This window comes from Diadema antillarum, unplaced genomic scaffold, assembly GCF_040938485.1.
Source record: "Diadema antillarum isolate AM-2024a unplaced genomic scaffold, OU_Dant_1.0 seq00001479_RagTag, whole genome shotgun sequence".
NCBI classification, from domain to species: domain Eukaryota; kingdom Metazoa; phylum Echinodermata; class Echinoidea; order Diadematoida; family Diadematidae; genus Diadema; species Diadema antillarum.
The window spans coordinates 230,452-249,592 of NW_027272218.1; the positions used below are offsets into that span (position 1 = coordinate 230,452).

Here is a 19,141-nt window from a genome sequence, read left to right on the forward strand (position 1 = left end):
TTTTTATTTCTATGTTATAGTCTTAATTGCATCAGTATAAATGTTTCTTGCAAGTAGAGCTGTATCTGCATGTGGTGCCTCTAAAGCAGTTGTATATTTAAAGTTTTACATGCTTCATAAACAGGGGCCAATGAGTTTCACATGTGATGAAGTGGAATTAGCCATCTACCGGTTGCATTAATGACACTCCATTACTGTGCTATTACTCTTTTGAGAGTTCATACGATGGGCAAATACAGCGGTCATATTCAATCAGGATCACTCCTTCACTGTTCTCCCCAGAAACCCCTGCCACAAATCATTACCCCATTATTATCGGGTATTTCACTGTACATCTGGGTCAAGGGGAACAGAGCAGGTAGAGCATCTTGTTAACTACATGAGAACCTCATTATAATGACCTAAAAACAGGTCAGCCAGCATTCCCACATCCAAATCAGGGAGATTCCACGAAGCAATCAGGGAGATATCTGTTTGTTACATGCATTTCAATGGGCTAAAAATAATTCCCAAATCAGAAATATTTTAATATTCTCTTATTTAGACATGAACAGATTTGACATTTTCAGGGAGACTCCTGCAGAATCAGGTAGACTTGGCAGCTCTGTAAAAATCATGACAATTACCTTGTTATGTCACGCTACTCTCTATATCAGGGTAAGAAAAACAACAAAAAAGAAATAAAAAGAGTTGGGACCTGCAAAATCACCTTGCCATAAGAGGGTTTTGCTATATCACTTGCCACTTTACAATGCAGTTCAAAGGTAAAACACACACCTGGCATCATTCAAAGTGATGTTTATGAGTCACTTTAAAAGACCAAACAAACGAACAGAAAACAAATCAAAGTCTTAATTAAGGCTTACGGCACTATCCCATAAGCCATTATGGCTTCAGAATAAAATGGCGATAAATGACTCCTCCCATTTTTTTTTTTTTTTTCTGTCTGTTCCATTTGAGTGCTCCATCCTTGCACATCTAGTCTTGGTCCAAGACCCTCGGATTCCTCAGATTGTTGGTTCTAACCACCTTCAGATTGGGGCACTGGGTTAAGGAGTTGGCACAGGTTGCAGACACACAGGTGTAGTCCAGATTCAGGAGTTCCAGATACTTGAAGGACAGCAATGAGATGCCTTGGGAGGGGAAAGAGAGCATATGAATACTTAAACAGAGTCTTTGCTGATTTCAGCTAAACCCAGGGGTTTGCTAACGATTTAGCGGTTACAGGGTTCATACAGCTTCTACTTTCTGAATATATTCAAGTATATGTCAATGTTTACCTGAATCTGTCAATGGATTTCTGTGGTGAGAAATGAAGATTTTTCACACATACATTGTACATGTAGTTTCCAGCTTTAATTTGATTGTACAAGGTATCTACCACTGAAAGAAACAAAAACTGAATTGTAGTCAATTGTGCAAGTGTTAACACTGCATCTTAATTTAGTATCTTGAGCTGCCATTTTCAGTTTTGATATTTGTTTCCTTTGGAGGTTATGATAATTACTACTTAAACTTTTTCATTTGATTTGACAATGCTGTGGCATAATCGTGTAATGCACAATATGAAATATAACACACATTCTCTGTATTTCATTACATGGATTTTAACAAAAACAAAGCTTGGAGAAGAAAAGGTCTCCCCAAATGTTGGAAAAGCTCTAAAAACTCAGCATCAAACATACAAATTTTACAAAGCAACTGTAAAATCTAAATAAATAGAATACAAATGGAGTGCACTTTGCACACGGGCACAAAAGTAGCTTGTAGGTGAATGCTTTGAATACTTGTCATATGGATGGTAAATCTAAGTTCAACTTAACAGGATAACTTACCTCTGTCTGTGAGGTCAGTTCTGCTGAGGTTTAATTTAGACAAGAGAGCACATCCATTGAGGGCGCCAGATAATAAAAGCTTATCAGTGATCCTACAATGAGAAAGTAAGTAATAACAATGACAAAGTGAGTGAAGGAGAGATGGGGGGAGTGGTGGGGTTGGGGGAGACAGATGACTACAGTATCATGCAGTTCATGAATTACTGTAAAACGAGGAATGTTCGCGTGCATTTTAATTTCGCGAATTTCGCGAGCGCCAAGATTCTCGAAATTAAAATGCAGGCGAAATTTCTTATCTACACTATATGCATTGAACGCAAGTGGCAAATTTGCGAAAATTTCTTGCCACGAAAAAAGCCGTCGGCTCCAATTCGCAAAAATTTTGTGCCGTGAATATATCATGTTTTACAGTAGTGTGGTATCTTGAGCTGTAGGAAATTCATCAGTAGGCCTTCTTCTACATGCATACACACATAATATACACTACCCTATGGGCACCTACAAATTGTATGTTGACTCAGCAGCTGAAGACTGAGTCAGTTTGGAGCACATTATTCATGTACCTACACAGAAGCTGTATACTTTTATCAGTGAAATTTAACTTCCTCACATAATCCTCAGAGAGATCAAGAGCCACATTACCAAACATCACATATGAAATCGGCAAAGGTAGTATCTTGCTCATCAGAAGTCAACACATATGTTACGTATTCTTTCCCCATACAGTATCAAAAGATGCAAGCATTACAGAAAACTTGGTGTTGTATGCATTTTGTTAGAATTAGAACATATTATCGTACTGAATTGGCATTGAGGGCATAGTTTTTCATTAGACAGAGAGATGTCAGCATTTGTGGCATGGGAACCAGAAAGGCTCTGCCTGTACATTTCTACTGGAGATTTTGTTTTAACATATCTGTTCTACGAGCTTTGCTCCTAATATCATCTAAAGTAGAAAGCAGCATCCACACAAGCGACTTAATTCAATTTCACTGTCATCCTCGTGTAGAGCAGAAACTTAAATACCAAAGTTTTTGAAGAGTCACAACCAAATCTTGGTGTTGAGGCAGTACCTTAACCCTATAAAGCCCAAGGGGGGGGGGGGCACATTGTGCCCCCCTACCAGATTTTCGTTTGCCACTCCTTCGCCCTTGATCCGATTTCAACCAAATTTGGTGACTTTTCCTAAAATCTTATTGCGAACATTTTAATATATAATTTAGCTATATTTGGTGTTGCTGGTTGCCATGGCAACCATAAAGTGACAACCATGTCAGTCAGATTTTGCATCTTTTTTCTGTTCCCATTTCTTTTAACGGCATTACAGTGTATGAAATGGGTGTTTCTTGGCTGAAATTTGTTGATGGAGCAAAATTTGAAGTAATTATGGTCCTGGAAAGTTTTTCTTATTATTTCCTTTGTTTTTATGTGACAAAGGCATAAAACAATAGATATAATAGAGATAATTGAAAGCAATATTTTCTAAAGATTGCCCTTATATTTTGAGTTATTTTGATTCCTTCACCCAAGTTATGCCTCTAATATCATTAGTTTATCATATTATCAATTTTGCAATCTCAAAATTCCAGTATTATGCAAATATGAAATGTCATAACTATATATGTACCCATCCCAAACATTTCATCCCAGGTCTCATAATGTATCACTATGTTGATATGAATAGCACCCCCATGTGGTGACCTTGAGAAATTTCAACCATGACAACTAATAAAATTCCACTTGCTTATCATTTGTGGCAAATATGAAAATGATTGGTCTTTAATAAGACATATATAATGGGGATAAAGAAATTATAGAGAAAAATCATGTTTTTAGCATATTTCCTATGTATTTCTTTATATTTTGGTAAATAGCGCCCTCCATGGGTGACCTTGTGAAAATTCAAATGTACAGTCATGTAGAGTATGAGTTACTCTACCAACGTGCCAAATATGACAATGATACATCAAATAATAAAAAAGTTATATAGGGGGGGGGGGCACAATGTGCCCCCCCCCCCCCCCCCCCCCCCCCCCCCCTTTGGCCTGCGAGGGGTCAAAATAGCTTGGGCTTAATAGGGTTAACTCAAATAATCTAATTACAGATGAGGCATCCACATTCATTTCTCCAAAGGCCAGTGTGAACTATTCTGCCCCAGTAATGCCCCCACCCACTTGTAATGTTTTGTTCCTCACCACATTATTGTCTGATACGCTCTCTTTCAATTCAACCTACGTATCTCTCATTCTTATCTCTCTTTGGACGGATGCTCCTCCTTTTCTCATTCTCAATCCACCTTCCTGTTTTTAGATGCACATGAACGACCTACACTTTGTGTTTGACATGGATATTCAGTACACATCCAGAGACTTCCTCTAGGCTAAAGCCAGAGATGCAAATGAAATTAAGTGAGCTGCTACTACCATCTTGTCATCCCTGTCATGCTTGTTGTTTGCTTTATTTCTGAAACAATAAAATCATATAAATATACAGTGTTGAACATGACATAATTGAAACATGAATCAAGGTTGAAGTATCAAAACACATGCTTGCTGGAGATTTCTTTTCCCTGCATTAATTCCAAATTCATTTTTCTTTTGTTTTTGTCTGTTTATTTGTTTGATGTGTTTTGTTTTGTTGTTTTTTTTTTTTGTGGTGTGGGGGGTTGTTGTTACATGACATTGTTTAATGATGGCTGCCTTGACAGGAAACTCACTTGGTTGCTGCCATACTAAGGACTAGAAGCATTTTCAGCTTTCCAATTTCTTTGGCTCCTTCATCATCGACATCTGTCCTGTCCAAATGAAGCTCTCCTAACATTTTTAACCCTGTTATTGACCAAAATGGGGAAAACACAGTAATATTATTTATATTATATATACATGTAGATGTATTAAATACATCTATGAACTAGAGAAAACATCATGGACAGATTCACAAGCATGGCGTTAAAAAAAAGAAGAAGTGAAGAATGACTGTGTTTGAGGGGAAAGCAAAAGAAACAGTGAGGGTTATTACACAAAATGTAAACAAAACAATGAAGTTTTTGTCACTTTCAGTGATCATACATAACATTGTATACTGTCTGTCAGAGTTTTCAGAAATATGTGACACAATGACTACTAATATAGTTTTACAGTAGAGAAGGCATACCTACGTTGCTATGTGTATTACTTCGTACTGTACTAGTATCAGGTCTAAACTACAGATTCATTAAATTCTTTGCCTTGTTAATCAGGTCCTGGGCACAGTTTCATGAAAGTTGTCAGTCTCTGACAATCACCATCGTAACAGTCACTGACCAGAGCTTCTCGGCCAATCAAAGCCAAGCATTTTAATGAAATATTGCCAGAGACTGACTTGTCAGAGCTAACAACTTTTATGAAAAAATGCCCATGGGAGCATTTCACAGAGCATTTTGTCAAATATTTTTTTCTGACAAGCTGTTGGTTATAAGAAAGGTACTAACATCCTTGTATCTAATTGGCTGAGAACAAATAGTTGTCCAACAAATTTGCGGAACAAAACAGCAAAACGGCTTCATGAGCGGCTTCATTAAATGCCCCCAGATCTCTCCATTACCCGTTGGCTTGCTATCTCATTGTATAAAAGGTTTGCAAACGTTGTGAAAAATATGTCCCATTTTGCTGATGTCTCATCCATTAAAGTACAATGTACAACATAAGATTCATGTTGACATGATATTGTCCCATAACAGCACTGTTCTCTTTTTAATATCTGAGTCCATATCATGTGTATTTGGAATCAAACATCAAAATCACACACAAGTGCTAGATTCCAATGAATTCCAGGTCAAATTACAGATATTTGCTCTATAAAAAAAGAAAAAAAAAAGAAAATTGAAACTTAATTTATCACAATGTGATGAATAAGGTCATTGCTCAAGAAGATAAAGGGTACCTTTCTTTCGTAACAAGAAGATCTGTACCATGCCCATCACTGAGGGGCACCTCCATCGAAATATATCGCCTTACATCTGACAACACTACCGAATCCACATCATTAAACAGACATCATGACATACTGCAGGTTTGGAGAGCTCTAAGGAGGTCACTTCTTACCAGTCAAATGGGTCATGCCGGCACCAGTAATCTTGGTATTCGACAGATTCAGCATCTGCAACCTGGTGTAAAGATTGACCCAATAATGCAAAGCATTAGTGATTTTCAATATCCTTTTTGTAATATGTGTCCAATTTTAGTACAGAAAACAACAGGATTTCAGATTCTCCTTCAATTTTTTTTTTTTCCCAAATAAGTTTTGCACAAATAATAATCTTTTACATATTCAATTTACTTGTAGTTCATTACATCAAATCATGTACTCTAGTACTTGAACAGCATGATGACTGATGTGACAACAGTCTCAAATATGCCTGGCATGTTTTCTTAAAAAAAAAAAAAAAAAAAAAAAAGTGAATGAATTTAAAGGTAGATACACCTGCACCAGTAATCTCAGATAGTAACTGTTCGATTATATAGCACATTTTCAAACATGAAAATGTAAATAATGCAAAATATCAAACAATGGCAAACATACATGTAAACATGACAGAACAATAAATTATAACAGCAATTGATTTTAAATCAAGTTTCAGATTTTCTGCAATGCTCAAAATTTTATGTGTGCAGTGCTGTTGAAATGGTGCGAATGCTGCACTTCTTAGGAAGTAATGTCTTGGAAAGGACTTTAAAAAAAAATCCCCTGTTTAACAAAATGAGTTTCTATATAGGTTTTCTATGCCTAGTTGAGGCCAGAGAGTGTGGCAACACATGTCATGAGGGACGATGATGTTGTTCATACTCAAAAGTTGTTGGAGTGTCTGCAGATAATTTTCAGTTTGCATGACAATTTGAAATTATATGAATATAAGTATTGTGACAAACCCATACATAACATGTGATGACATTAACATCAGAAACATGAAGAATATTCCAATCTCAGGGCTTAAAATGATTCTTGTGAGATGTCCAGTCACCTCATTCAATAGCATACAATTGTATCAATCACAACGGATGGGAACATTAAGGCCCCCCCCCCCCCCCCCCCCCCCCCCCCCCCCCGGGTCAGGTATCAACTGGACAGTCATTCTTACGTGGTCATGTCTGCCAAGTGATGTATCCCTTCATCTGTTACATGGATGAAGTCTGCCAAATCCAGTTGGGTGAGCTGCATGCCTGCATCGAAATGTAATGAATCATTGAAAAAATGAAATAAAATAAAATAATAATAATGTCTTCTTTTTCCAGGGGTAGCCTCTTCAGTGTTGCCACTGCTCTATGCGTCCAGAGGGCCCTGCCATTATTATTACCCTGGCATTGCCAGGTACTATTTATACACCTGGGTCGAGAGGGACATGGTGGATAAAAACATCCTGTCCAAGGACGTAAGCACTAGGCGGGATTCCAACTCGGGTCCTCTAACTGGGAGTCGGGAGTCATATCCACGATGCCACAGCACCCCACAGTGGAACAAGACAACACAGTCTGATCATACGGCTAGGTTTTGGCAGGCCATCAGAGGTTCTAAGCCACAAATCAGTGGCTAAAAAAGCATTTTTGCACCAGTTTCTTCTGGACTTGATTCAGCATCACTGGATTCAATCCAACCTGAATCTGGATTTCAAGGACCTACTAGAAAAGTACATGACACAAATCAACTGTCTTATTTCCACTGCTGCCGACACTATTTCATTGCAGAGTATATTCTGTTTCTCATAGACGAGGTTATAATATGATCAATATATATACATGTAATATATTTTTATGTTTAAAAGCAAGATCATTATACACTTTGTCATTAATAAACTCTTGACTCAAAATTGCCATCAAATCACTACCCTAACATGAGTTAATAAACAAATCTTCATTTACATTAGCCCAATCCCTCAATCTCTAGTTGCTGTCAAATTGTATGACTTTGCTGATCTCGTTACGCCTTATCACTTTCTCTACCATCCCTATCAATATTCTTGACATTCATGCAACCTTCTTCCTTTATATAACCCATCCTGTACAATCTTTCATAATATACAAGTGACGATGTACACTGTAATACAACCAAGGAATGCATATGACACCCAACTATTGTTTTAGTTGGGTTTTCTTTTCATTGCCTTTATTCAACATTTGAAGGAATTATCTTTCTGATCATTCCCTCTCCCATTCCTGAAGGGTTCACACGGAACAATGAAATGTTGCACGACTTGATTAATCAATTAATGTGGGTCACTGTAGGAGATGTAGTATCACATATCTCTACATCTTACCAGCAATGCTCTTCAGACCAACGTCTGTGACTGTGTGGCGGTCAGGAAGCGAGAGTCTAACCAACTGCAAACCTGAAATCAGGACCATCCAAAACAAAACTGATCACGTCAGGATTTGCAAACAGCAATTTGATTTTTTCTTAACCCGTTGAGGACGGTTTGATTTTTCTACAACAAGCATTTCCCATAGACACCTGCCTAAGTATACTCGGGCCTCATCCTCAACGGGTTAAAAATGAAAGAAACAAAAGAAAAAAAAAACACAGAACAAAATGCTTCTGCTACGATTTCTCTGTCAAAGGAAAAAAACAAAAAACAAAAACAAAAACAAGAAAGAAAGAAAAAAACAAAAACAAGTCACACCAAAAGGTGGCACCATAGATACTGGTCTGATAAATGAGCAACAGAGGTAACTTGTGGTGTCTGGAACCCTGAAATCCTAACAACCCATTGAAGATTTAATCTTTGTTCCATACATTACCTGCATGCTGTTGTATAATTGAATAAATTGTATCCAAAGTTATTATAAACATTGTGATCAGCCTTCCATGTCATACAATCTACTTGACCACACAGAGACAGTACTGATTATTCATGACTTGGTCCAGCCACACTTGCCTTCCTTCAAGAACACAGGCAAATAGCCACATTTAATGCATGAGCATAATACTGTGTGAATCAGGGTTTGTAGGATAATATCTTACGTGGGTGAATATGCGGTCAGGAACAAAAATAACAGAATGAGAAATGATAACCATCACCTCACTCGAGAGAAAATTCAGCAATTTTCCAACCTGAAAGCCATACTGTATAATATTTTGCACTTTTTGTACAGGGGACACTAAAAATATGCTGAGTTGTTAATTTTACAAAATTCAGTTGATTCACAGAATTCATGAAAATACTGAAAAAACTGCAAACATATGACATGTCCAATGAGTGAAAATTTCAAAACGAATCATGCACTTGCTCCTATCTTCAAACACAAGAAACATCAAAAATTATTCTCAGGAATCTTTTGTAAAACATAGCTTGCTTCTGTCACTTCTTGTGGTCAGTGAAATCTGTACCAAATGTCACTTTGACCAAAGTATGACAGAACCATGATGGAACTGCCATAGAGCATTAGCACCATCATGTCTGTTTTGCAGTCAATAATGCATGGGTAACGAGAATCTGTAATGTTCTTCCTCCTTTCACTTCCTGATGTACCCAGGGCATGCATTCGACTATGCGTCTTATGACTATCATACACTAAACTTCCACCTTACATTGTACATGTATGTCCTGTCTCTGGGACAGAGTTTTTAGTTAACCTGTTGAGGATGAGTGCCGGAGTATACAAAGAAGCTGAATTCTTACACATACACAAAAAGAAACAACAACTACACGTACAAAACAAACACATATTTTTAAAAAACACTACCAAGACTGCTGACATCCAGATATGAGAATTTGTGGAGGTTCCATAGATCAATCAGGCAATACATGCTAACTAGATGAATCTAGGTACAGCCAAAATGATTCTCAAAGCAGAGAGGCTTTGAACATCTCTTGTCGGGACATGGCAAAAGAGTTTTCAGGGAGCATTTGCAGAATTAGGGACACTCAAGAGTCGCTCAGCTTGTCCCTACAGGGCCTCAAATCATATATCTCTCGATAAACGGGCAGACCTGCCACAGACTGAGCCAGAAGGCTGCTCTCCATCTGAAGCAATAACATACCTTGGAGGCAGGCGAGGGCTTCGTCCCCCATCGGACTCTCGATGTTGACGATAGAGAGTGCCTTGAGGTTTGGCAGCCGGTGCAGGTTCAACAAGGCCTCCTTGGTCAAACGGTTCCTCGCCACGTTGAGGAAGACGAGGTGAGTCAGGTTACCCACATGTTCCAGAGTCTTCACCTGGTTTGACCAAGGAATACAGTGACATTTACCTGGCACACAGTAAAGAGAATACTGATGAATGAGAAGACTGCACTCTGTAAAGCCCTGTGGACTACAAACAGTTAAGACTATGAATGAAGCTGAAAGTTTCACAACACCTTTTCATACAGCACCTTTCAACTATGTCATGGTACCCATAGAATTTTCAAGCATACGTACATCCAAACAACTAGAAGAAGGTCTTCAACAGTATTGCACACACTCTATTCTCTAGGGAGCATTCCAGCTGCTATTTAGACTCTTTTGGTAATCAAAAACAGACACCATATACCGTAATGTTGGACTTTCTTCTGGATTCTTCTAATCCACACAAACATTACGTAAAGTGTTTTTCTGACTAAAAAAAAACCAAAAAAACACTAGCCTAGAAACCCTACAATCCACTACCTATTGTCTGAGAGCAAAACACGTACTGCAAATGCAGATATTTTACGTGGTACATTGATTTTCATGTATTTCGCGCTACTTCTGGCTAGCGCGAATTCTGATACAAAAAAAAAAATCCCCACAATTTTCTCTGCACATCTTTATTAGGTTGACAATTGTGCAGCGCAAATTCAAGAACCTGCTAATGTCGGCGGTATATTTCATAACTGCTTGGCACGAAAAGGTAATCATGCAACTTACAGAGTACACTTACAGTAATCCAATAGTCCATTACCTATCTATACTATTTCATGAATATGATGAAAGGTAGCCCAACATTGATTTGGTGTAAAAGATATACGTTTGTCTTAGTTCTGACTGAATTTCAAACAAGTAGCCAAAGAAGACTCAAAAGGCGATCACATCATCATCTCCTTTGATTTGCATACTTTATATGATATAATTATGCTTTGTGAAATCTTTATTTTTGTGAAATTTGCGAGTAGAGAGCACACCAAGAATATTAGGTCACATAAAAATATTATTCAATCTGATCACAACATGCATGTGACGAGCATGCATACATGGGTTTGTACTCAGTACATTGTACATGGACATGGTTTGTGATGAAATTGTACTCGGCAATCTCAAATAAGACGACTTGGGAATTTGCCAGAGTCCCTTCAGTCTAACCTGCCTTAGCGGCCACCTGTCTATAGTGGTCACCTGCCGTATACGGCCACGATCAAAGGCAATTCCCTCCTCCGAGAAAAAGCATGTTATAGAGCCTGTCTATAGCGACCACCTGTCTGTAACAGCCATATTTTCATCTCCCATGTGTGCAGCGGCGTAGCCAGGATTTCATCTTAGGGGGGGCGGTTAGTCTGCGAGGGAGCGAAGCGACCGAGCCCGAGCGAGCGGAGCGAGCGAGGGGGGGAGGGTGTGGGAGGGGGGTGTCCTCCCTCCCACGGTAAGAACTTTTTGCATTTTGATGTTGTAAATGGTGCAATTTGATGCATGTTTTTGCGCGTTTTATCGACGTGAAACAGTCCCGCTTGTTTATGGTAGCAGTTTATTTTGATGTAGATTATTATTGAACAATTTGCCTATAAAAGGGTATAATTTAGATACACTTCTTGTATTAATTCTTTTCACTGAATATCATGAACGCGACTGAACCCGAGCGAACGGAGCGAGCGAGGGGGTAGGGGAGGGTGTGGGAGGGGGGTGTCCCCCCTCCCACGGTAAGAACTTTTTGCATTTTGATGTTGCAAATGGTGCAATTTGATGCATGTTTTTGCGCGTTTTATCGACGTGAAACAGTCCCACTTGTTTGAGGTATATAGCAGTAAATTTAAGTTTAGATTATTATTGAAAAATTTGCCTATAAAAGGGTATAATTTAAATACAATTCTTGTATTAATTCTTTTCATTGAATATCATGAACGCGACTGAACCCTAGCGAGCGGAGCCAGCGAGGGGGGAGGGGAGGGTTTGGGAGGGGGGAACCCCCCTCCCACGGTAAGAACTTTTTGCATTTTGATTTTCTATGGTGCAATTTGATGCATGTTTTTGCGCGTTTTATCGACGTGAAACAGTCCCACTTGTTTAAGGTAGCAGTATATTTTAGTGTTGATTATTATTGAACAATTTGCCTATAAAATGGTATAATTTAAACACACTTCTTGTATTAATTCTTTTCACTGAATATCATGAACGCGACTGAACCCGAGCTAGCGGAGCGAGCGAAGGGGGAGGGGAGGGTGTGGGAGGGGGTGTCCCCCCTCCCACGGTAAGAACTTTTTGCATTTTGATTTTCTAATGGTGCAATTTTGATGCATGTTTTTGCGCGTTTTATCGACGTGAAACAGTCCCACTTGTTTAAGGTAGCAGTATTATTTTAGTGTTGATTATTATTGAACAATTTGCCTATAAAATGGCATAATTTAAACACACTTCATTCTTTTCACTGAATATCATGAACGCGACTGAACCCGAGCTAGCGGAGCGAGCGAAGGGGGAGGGGAGGGTGTGGGAGGGGGGTGTCCCCCCTCCCACGATAAGAACTTTTTGCATTTTGATATTGCAAATGGTGCAATTTGATGCATGTTTTTGCGCGTTTTATCGACGAGAAACAGTCCAACTTGTTTAAGGTATATAGCAGTATATTTTAGTGTAGATTATTATTGAACAATTTGCCTATAAAATGGTATAATTTAAATACACTAGTCTTCTTGTATTAATTCTTACACTGAATATCATGAACGCTGTCTGTTCAGCAATCAAACAGAAAAAGCATGCACACGAGGGTGTAGATAGGGGCATATCCCCTGCCACACGAAGGTGATTTTGCGTTTTCAGACCTGAAATTCAGCGATCTGGTGCAAATTTTTGGTGCAATACTTTTTGATCGAAGTGTTAAAATCACGGAATTTAGCTCTTATTCCGAATGTGCACCATCTGGGTGTATGTATAAAGTCTAGTGAGGTAGAGCTTAGGGGAAGGGGGATTCCCCCTCCCGCTCGTGGAGCTTTTGCGTTTTTAGAATTGAAATAAAGCGATCTGGGTATAGCCACAGTCTACTTCTATGCATGGCGGGGGGGGCGAGCAGGGAGAAGGCGTGGGCGAGTGTTATCTCCACCCTTCCCTTCCGATGGAGCTTTTGCCTTTTTAAGGTTGAAATTGAGATATCTCGTATACGCATATTTGATGGAATCAACATTTGGGAAATCACCACACACAAAAAAAAAAAAAACTGATGGGGGGGGGGCTGAGGAGGAAAGGGTCGATTAAAAGGGGAAATTCCCCTTATACATGAGGGAACCTTGAGTTTTCGGAATATAAGAGATAAGTCTTGTGCACTCAGAATTATTCATAATTTCTTGTAAATCTAAAAAAAGTATACTTAGCTAGGGAAAGAGGCACAGAGGGGGAGGGTTTGGGAGGGGGATACCCCCTCCCAAGCACGAGAGATTTTGCATATTTTGAATTGAAATTCAACGATCTGGTGCACACTTTGAGTGAAATATAAAAAAAAAAATCTTATTTGATGAAAGGTTGCAAAGGAGACCCGCTTCATGTGCATGCATACAGTATACACGCATTTTTTTTTCCGCCTCCCAAATCCCCGGTCCAAATCTTAGGGGGGGGCGACCGCCCCCATCGCCCCCCCCTCCCCTGGCTACGCCAGTGCATGTGTGGCCGCTACAGACAGATTTGACAGTATCAGAAAAAAATAGACTTGCTAAATGTATGACATATACAGCAGTTTATACAGGTGGGATTAACATCATTCATTCATGATATGATGCAAAATCTTGCAATCTTCTTATTCATCAAGTAACAAATATTGGTGACTCCTAGTATAACGAAGTCCTCCTGAATGGCAGTTTTCTTTTGTTATTCCGAAATGTCGTTATAGCTGAACAAATGAAATGTACAAAGATATTTAGATAATAACTTGGGGTTCTGAATTTTTACTTTGTCATAACGAAATTTTTTTAACTATGTTTACAATATAATTTTCATCGGAATGCACTGTACTGCCTTTGTTTGATTTTAGCCTATTCCCATCAAACATAGAGTGTTTGCAATGGCAATTTTCAATCCTACTGAGTAATTGGCTTGATAAGTAGGGATTGTCTCTGTTGGAGAAGCTTTCAAATTTTACAATACCGCATGCTGTTCTCATGCTGAAATTGTCTGACTGAATAATAAAATGGTTCAAACTTTGACAGAAGAGACTGGATACACTGTGGGCATTAATCATTGCAACAAATGCATCCTGTGTGGCACTAGCTTACATTAGCCAGTGGTCTTACCTGAGTGTGTTCTACTGTCAGATTCACAATGGGAAGTCCTGCATAGAATAAGAACGTACAAGGAAGACTAAAAATGTATATTTACCTTGATTTGTAGTCACCAAACATTACATTACAAAAATTTATATAAAAATAACATGTAACATGCTGTTAACATCTTCAAGGGCAACCCCAAGATATTGCACAACACACACACACACACTTTATGTAGGAACAGATAGAAATTAGTACCTGTCATGTTAGCTTAGTGGCATTCTATTCTACCTCCTGATATATACATTTTTGTTCCATTCCACACCAGAATCAGTCTCTTCATGGCCATTTTTTCCCCTCTCTCTCTTTGGCATACATACCACATCACGTAAAAGGCTTTAGGCCCCAGTTACATATAAACAAGGATCCCCTAGGATCTATACGATAGTTCGCTCTGGATGGAGCGTCGACAAAAGTTGATGACTGTGCACACGGTATCATCACGGCATCTACACGGAGCTTACACGGACCATGCCAGACCCACACAGCAACTGCATGGTCCATGCCGAAAGAGCGCAACGTTTACACGGACCAACACCGCAGATACACGACAGCCACACAGACCATCCCGGGTTGCCTGGCCAACATGGCAGGCCCTGGATGACGCCGGATGTTTTTGACCACCAAAAGTTGCCGTGTTGGCCTCCAGGATGTCCAGGGATGTCCAAGGCGTCAACATGGATCTCTCCCCGGATCATCCCGGATCATATCCGGGGTGATCCAGCATGTCTATGTGACTGGGGCTTTATTCAATGCAAGTATACAGTTGGAGGAAAATGTTGCACAATTCTGTGAGATATACCTATATTTTTGTGAATAGCCACAGACATGTTGTAGGGCTAAAGAACTTACTAGCAAGATACAGCAAAGCAGTGTCTGTTATTTTGGTCTCGTTGAGGTTGAGAGAAGACAGCCCTGGAGGCGGGTCTGCCGTAAGAGTCTCAATGCCATCATCAGTCACTGACGTGCCCCCAAGCAGCAGCACATTCAGCATCGGAAACTCTGGAAGAATGAAATGTCCATAAGGATGAGCACAAACCACCCCAAACAAACTAATGTGGATAAAAAGTTTGATAATGGTTCCAAAAACATTGATCCTAATCCATGCTGACCCACTGAGACCTGAGAGACTTTGCTGCAGAAACTATAATCATGTAATGACTAAATTGGCAGTTCTTAATTCTACTGCATATCTTACATGAGAGAAAGATTTGGTGGCTCTGGTTGAATTCACTAAGTATGCACAACATCAGAAAGCCAGAGTTTTTTTTTTTTTTTTTTTTTTTTTTTTTTTTGGGGGGGGGGGGGGGTTGTTTTTGTTTTTTTACAAAAGTGTTGCCAATTTAAGTAAACTTTACAAATCTAGCGATTAAGAGGTGTTTGAATATTCAGTGGCAGAAAAACAAAACTATATGTGAATACCAAAGGACTCAGATGAGAGTGATTTATTACTGTACTCCACAATACAGTAGTAGTAAATAGTACACAAATATTGACTGCTTCAAGGGGCACGGTTACAACTATTTGCTCAGAGGTGATTTCCCAACAGTGCTATGCCCCTCAGCTTATCTCAGGGCAGAGTACTGTTGAGAAATTATTGAGGGCAAATAGTTTTAGCAGGGACCTTAAAAGAAGCAGTTGATATTTGTTTTATATATCGCATCCCACATAATTTCAGATATTTATGAGAAATAAAGGCATTGAAATGAAATTGTGCTCTCAGAGAAACTACATGAAGTATAATTTCAAAACGTGCAAATATAGATATGCGCGCAAGATTTGCTTATGTGCAACTTGAAAAACTGCTAGCTTAGCTGACTGCCCAGCAGTGCAACGAAAACTAGAGAATGCACATTCGACCACTCAGAATGGAGGCTTCATCAAATGAGGTAGATGATAACAATCACGAGAAAGAGATACAGCACCAAACCACCAAAATGTGGTTTCTTGGACTTGATGTGTTATAAGTCAGAACGAAGAGTTCAGTGATACAGCTTAGAGTATACCTGAATATTGAAGACTTGGTAGTGTCATATAATACAGAAACCACTCACTCTTTGGTATTACATGCACCACAAATACTCCAGCAGTGTTTCGTGGTACCATATTAAGCGGACTATTTGGTATTAAGTTGTCACTTCTTAAAGTTTGCTGCTCTTAGCTGTACTTTTTGGCCTTTATAAAAAAACAAATAAAAAAAACGCTAACCTGATAGATTTCACTGTTATCAATCTATGAGCTATATGTCATTTACAATTTTAGTGTCCATTTCAATAATATCCAAAAATTGCTGTTTTACTCTGATCAAAACTCCTGTCAAAGAATACCTTCACAAATTCACAGAATATCACAAACAGATAGAGAACAGGGTGCATCCAATAATGAGTCATATAATATTTCATGCTTTTGACTGTACTCAGTATGCTCTTTCAAAATTTTGATTTGATGATCAAAAGCAACACACACCACATATCTTTCCCCCCACTGTCAAGCTATATTAGATTATTTCAAAAGAGACAAAGCATAAGTGATACATAATCATAACTATCTTAATGTTATGAGTTATATTAAATGCAATGCATAATGAGAGCCAATATGGCTCTTCATTTCATCCAAACTTTTTGTAGTTGATATTCTGTCATAATTATGAGGTTCAATTTCACAGGAAATTTGGCTTGACAGCAATGTGTAGGCCTACTCAATACTTCTGGGGTTAGCATACGAAGAAAAAGCAGAACATCAACAACAACAACAACAACAACTAATACCTTTCACCACATTGAAGATTTTGTCGGTGAGATTCTTGTTATTGCACAAGTTGAGCTGCTGAAGTTTTTTCAGACCTGTAAGACAAAATGCAAAAGTTTGGCATAGCAATCAGCAACATTTAATTAACAAAGAAAATTCATTTTACATGTATATCTGAAACATTTCTTTTCAACACAGAACTGAGAACAAAATGTATATACCAGAATCATAAAGGTTGAGAATTGAATATTGCAATTGAGGAAAGTCCATTCCAAAAAAAAAAAAAAAAAAAAAGAATTACAAAGACATAATGTGTGCACATAGCAGCTAAAGTGGATCAGAAATGATGTTAAAGGTAATCACTACAAGTTGTTCTCAATGTACATTGTACAATCAGATTTATCACACATTTTTCCCTTCCATAGCAACAATGAAGTCTCCTTGATACTTGTGTGACACTGCACCAATTAGAATGTACAATTATGCACTCTACATTCAATCTAACAATATGCCATCACTCTCATGTATCATGTATGGTTTATATACTGCTGTGTGCTCAGGAGGAAAATAAAAGCTGAGAAAATAAGTATATTAAAAAAGACTGGCTCATTCACTTTTAATACATACTACTTCTTCCAATGTTACAAATTTTGGGCGCAAACACACATACATGTACCGACACACACATACACAGCTGTACTAACACACAACATACGATGTACACACACACAAAACACACATGTTTAGTGCACCTGTACACTCACACACTTTTGAAAGTGGATAGTTACGAAATAAACATTTTCAAAACGTTTGTAACATTCAGACTTGCTTGTGATGTGCTGCAGCCCTTGGTCGGTGATGAATGTACAGGATGCCAAGCTAAGATGGGAAAGGTTGACGTGGGGGCGCACTGTCTGCATCAGATCATTGGTGGCATACTTATAGCAATCTAAGTTGAGACGTTGGAGGTGGCTGCACAGATGGAGAGGAGGAAAGATTCAGGAATTGTATTTTTTTAAATTCATATTTATATTTTCATTTTATATAAATTGGGTCTAGGGCAATTACTCCCTGGGCAATTACCCCAGACCCTTCCCCTGATGATAACCCTAATCCTAATCCTGAACCTAATCCTAACCCTAACCCAAACTCTAACCCTAAACCTAAACCTAACCCTAATCTTCACTCTTACCTTATCACTAACCAGTATTTAGACGGGGGTTATTGTCCTCGAGGGGTAATTGCCCTGATACGATATAAATTCATATTAGATGGTTTACATAAATACCGGTCTGTGATTGGTCATAATGCAATCACATGACTAATGCAGTGAGGATCAAATTTGTCAAACTGCCAGCAGTGGCATCATAGCAGGTAATATAATTCAACAAATGTGACTGGCTGCTGATGAGCTACAATGAAATGATGGGTATTTATGTAGACCATTCAGGGGAACAAATTGCCTTGCTTATTGATGTAAGACGACACTTGACAGTCCCTCGGGAGTTATATTTTCCCTTTAAAGATATTTTCACTTAGTACTGTGTGCTCTGGGAAAATACAACTCCCAAAGGGATGTCAAATGTTATATTACACCTCTACAATGGCAACATCTGTCTAATAGATATTTTCACTGCCAGCATTCAAGTCAACTTTGCATATTCTGTGCTTGTTCTGTGTGATGAAGAGTACCTTGTGAGAAATCATTTTGATGGATTTAACACCAATAAATGAACTACATTCGATTCTTTTTGTATAGCTAAGCAATACCTTGACACTAAGATGAAAACTTACATTTCAAATCATTCTTATTTGACAGATATATCAGTTTTGACAAATATTTCACAATGTTAGGTCACATTTATTCTTCAATGCAGTATGTACAGCACAAAGCTAAGACAATCGCATCAAAGTTGCATCACAATGAGTCTTTGTGTACAAATTATGAATTGACAGATATTTCTTTAATACACTCATTATCTCCTGAAAGAGCAAAAGGCAACATCATCGGGTTTTTTTTGTTTGTTTGTTTGTTTGTTTTTGTTTTTTATTTGGGGGGTTGGGGGAGGGAGGGGTTCAGTTATTAATATCACATTGTAGAGCTTGAT

The 19,141-nt window shown here is 38.5% G+C and overlaps 1 protein-coding gene across 1 annotated transcript in view; it reads right to left on the reverse strand.

Annotated features, from left to right (window-relative positions):
- Positions 1 to 936: 936 nt before the first annotated feature.
- The window catches only part of LOC139709897 (uncharacterized), a 34,889-nt gene continuing 16,684 nt past the window's right edge, over positions 937 to 19,141 (reverse strand). Inside the window, exons 11-21 of the mRNA XM_071621853.1 lie at positions 17,863 to 18,005; positions 17,054 to 17,128; positions 15,138 to 15,287; positions 14,253 to 14,290; positions 9,849 to 10,023; positions 8,125 to 8,196; positions 6,952 to 7,033; positions 5,918 to 5,979; positions 4,552 to 4,663; positions 1,836 to 1,927; positions 937 to 1,133 (exon numbers count right to left, since the gene is read on the reverse strand). Coding sequence (XP_071477954.1) covers positions 979 to 1,133; positions 1,836 to 1,927; positions 4,552 to 4,663; positions 5,918 to 5,979; positions 6,952 to 7,033; positions 8,125 to 8,196; positions 9,849 to 10,023; positions 14,253 to 14,290; positions 15,138 to 15,287; positions 17,054 to 17,128; positions 17,863 to 18,005 — 1,156 coding nt within the window. The 3' untranslated portion in view covers positions 937 to 978. The remainder of the gene's footprint in view (positions 1,134 to 1,835; positions 1,928 to 4,551; positions 4,664 to 5,917; positions 5,980 to 6,951; positions 7,034 to 8,124; positions 8,197 to 9,848; positions 10,024 to 14,252; positions 14,291 to 15,137; positions 15,288 to 17,053; positions 17,129 to 17,862; positions 18,006 to 19,141) is intronic.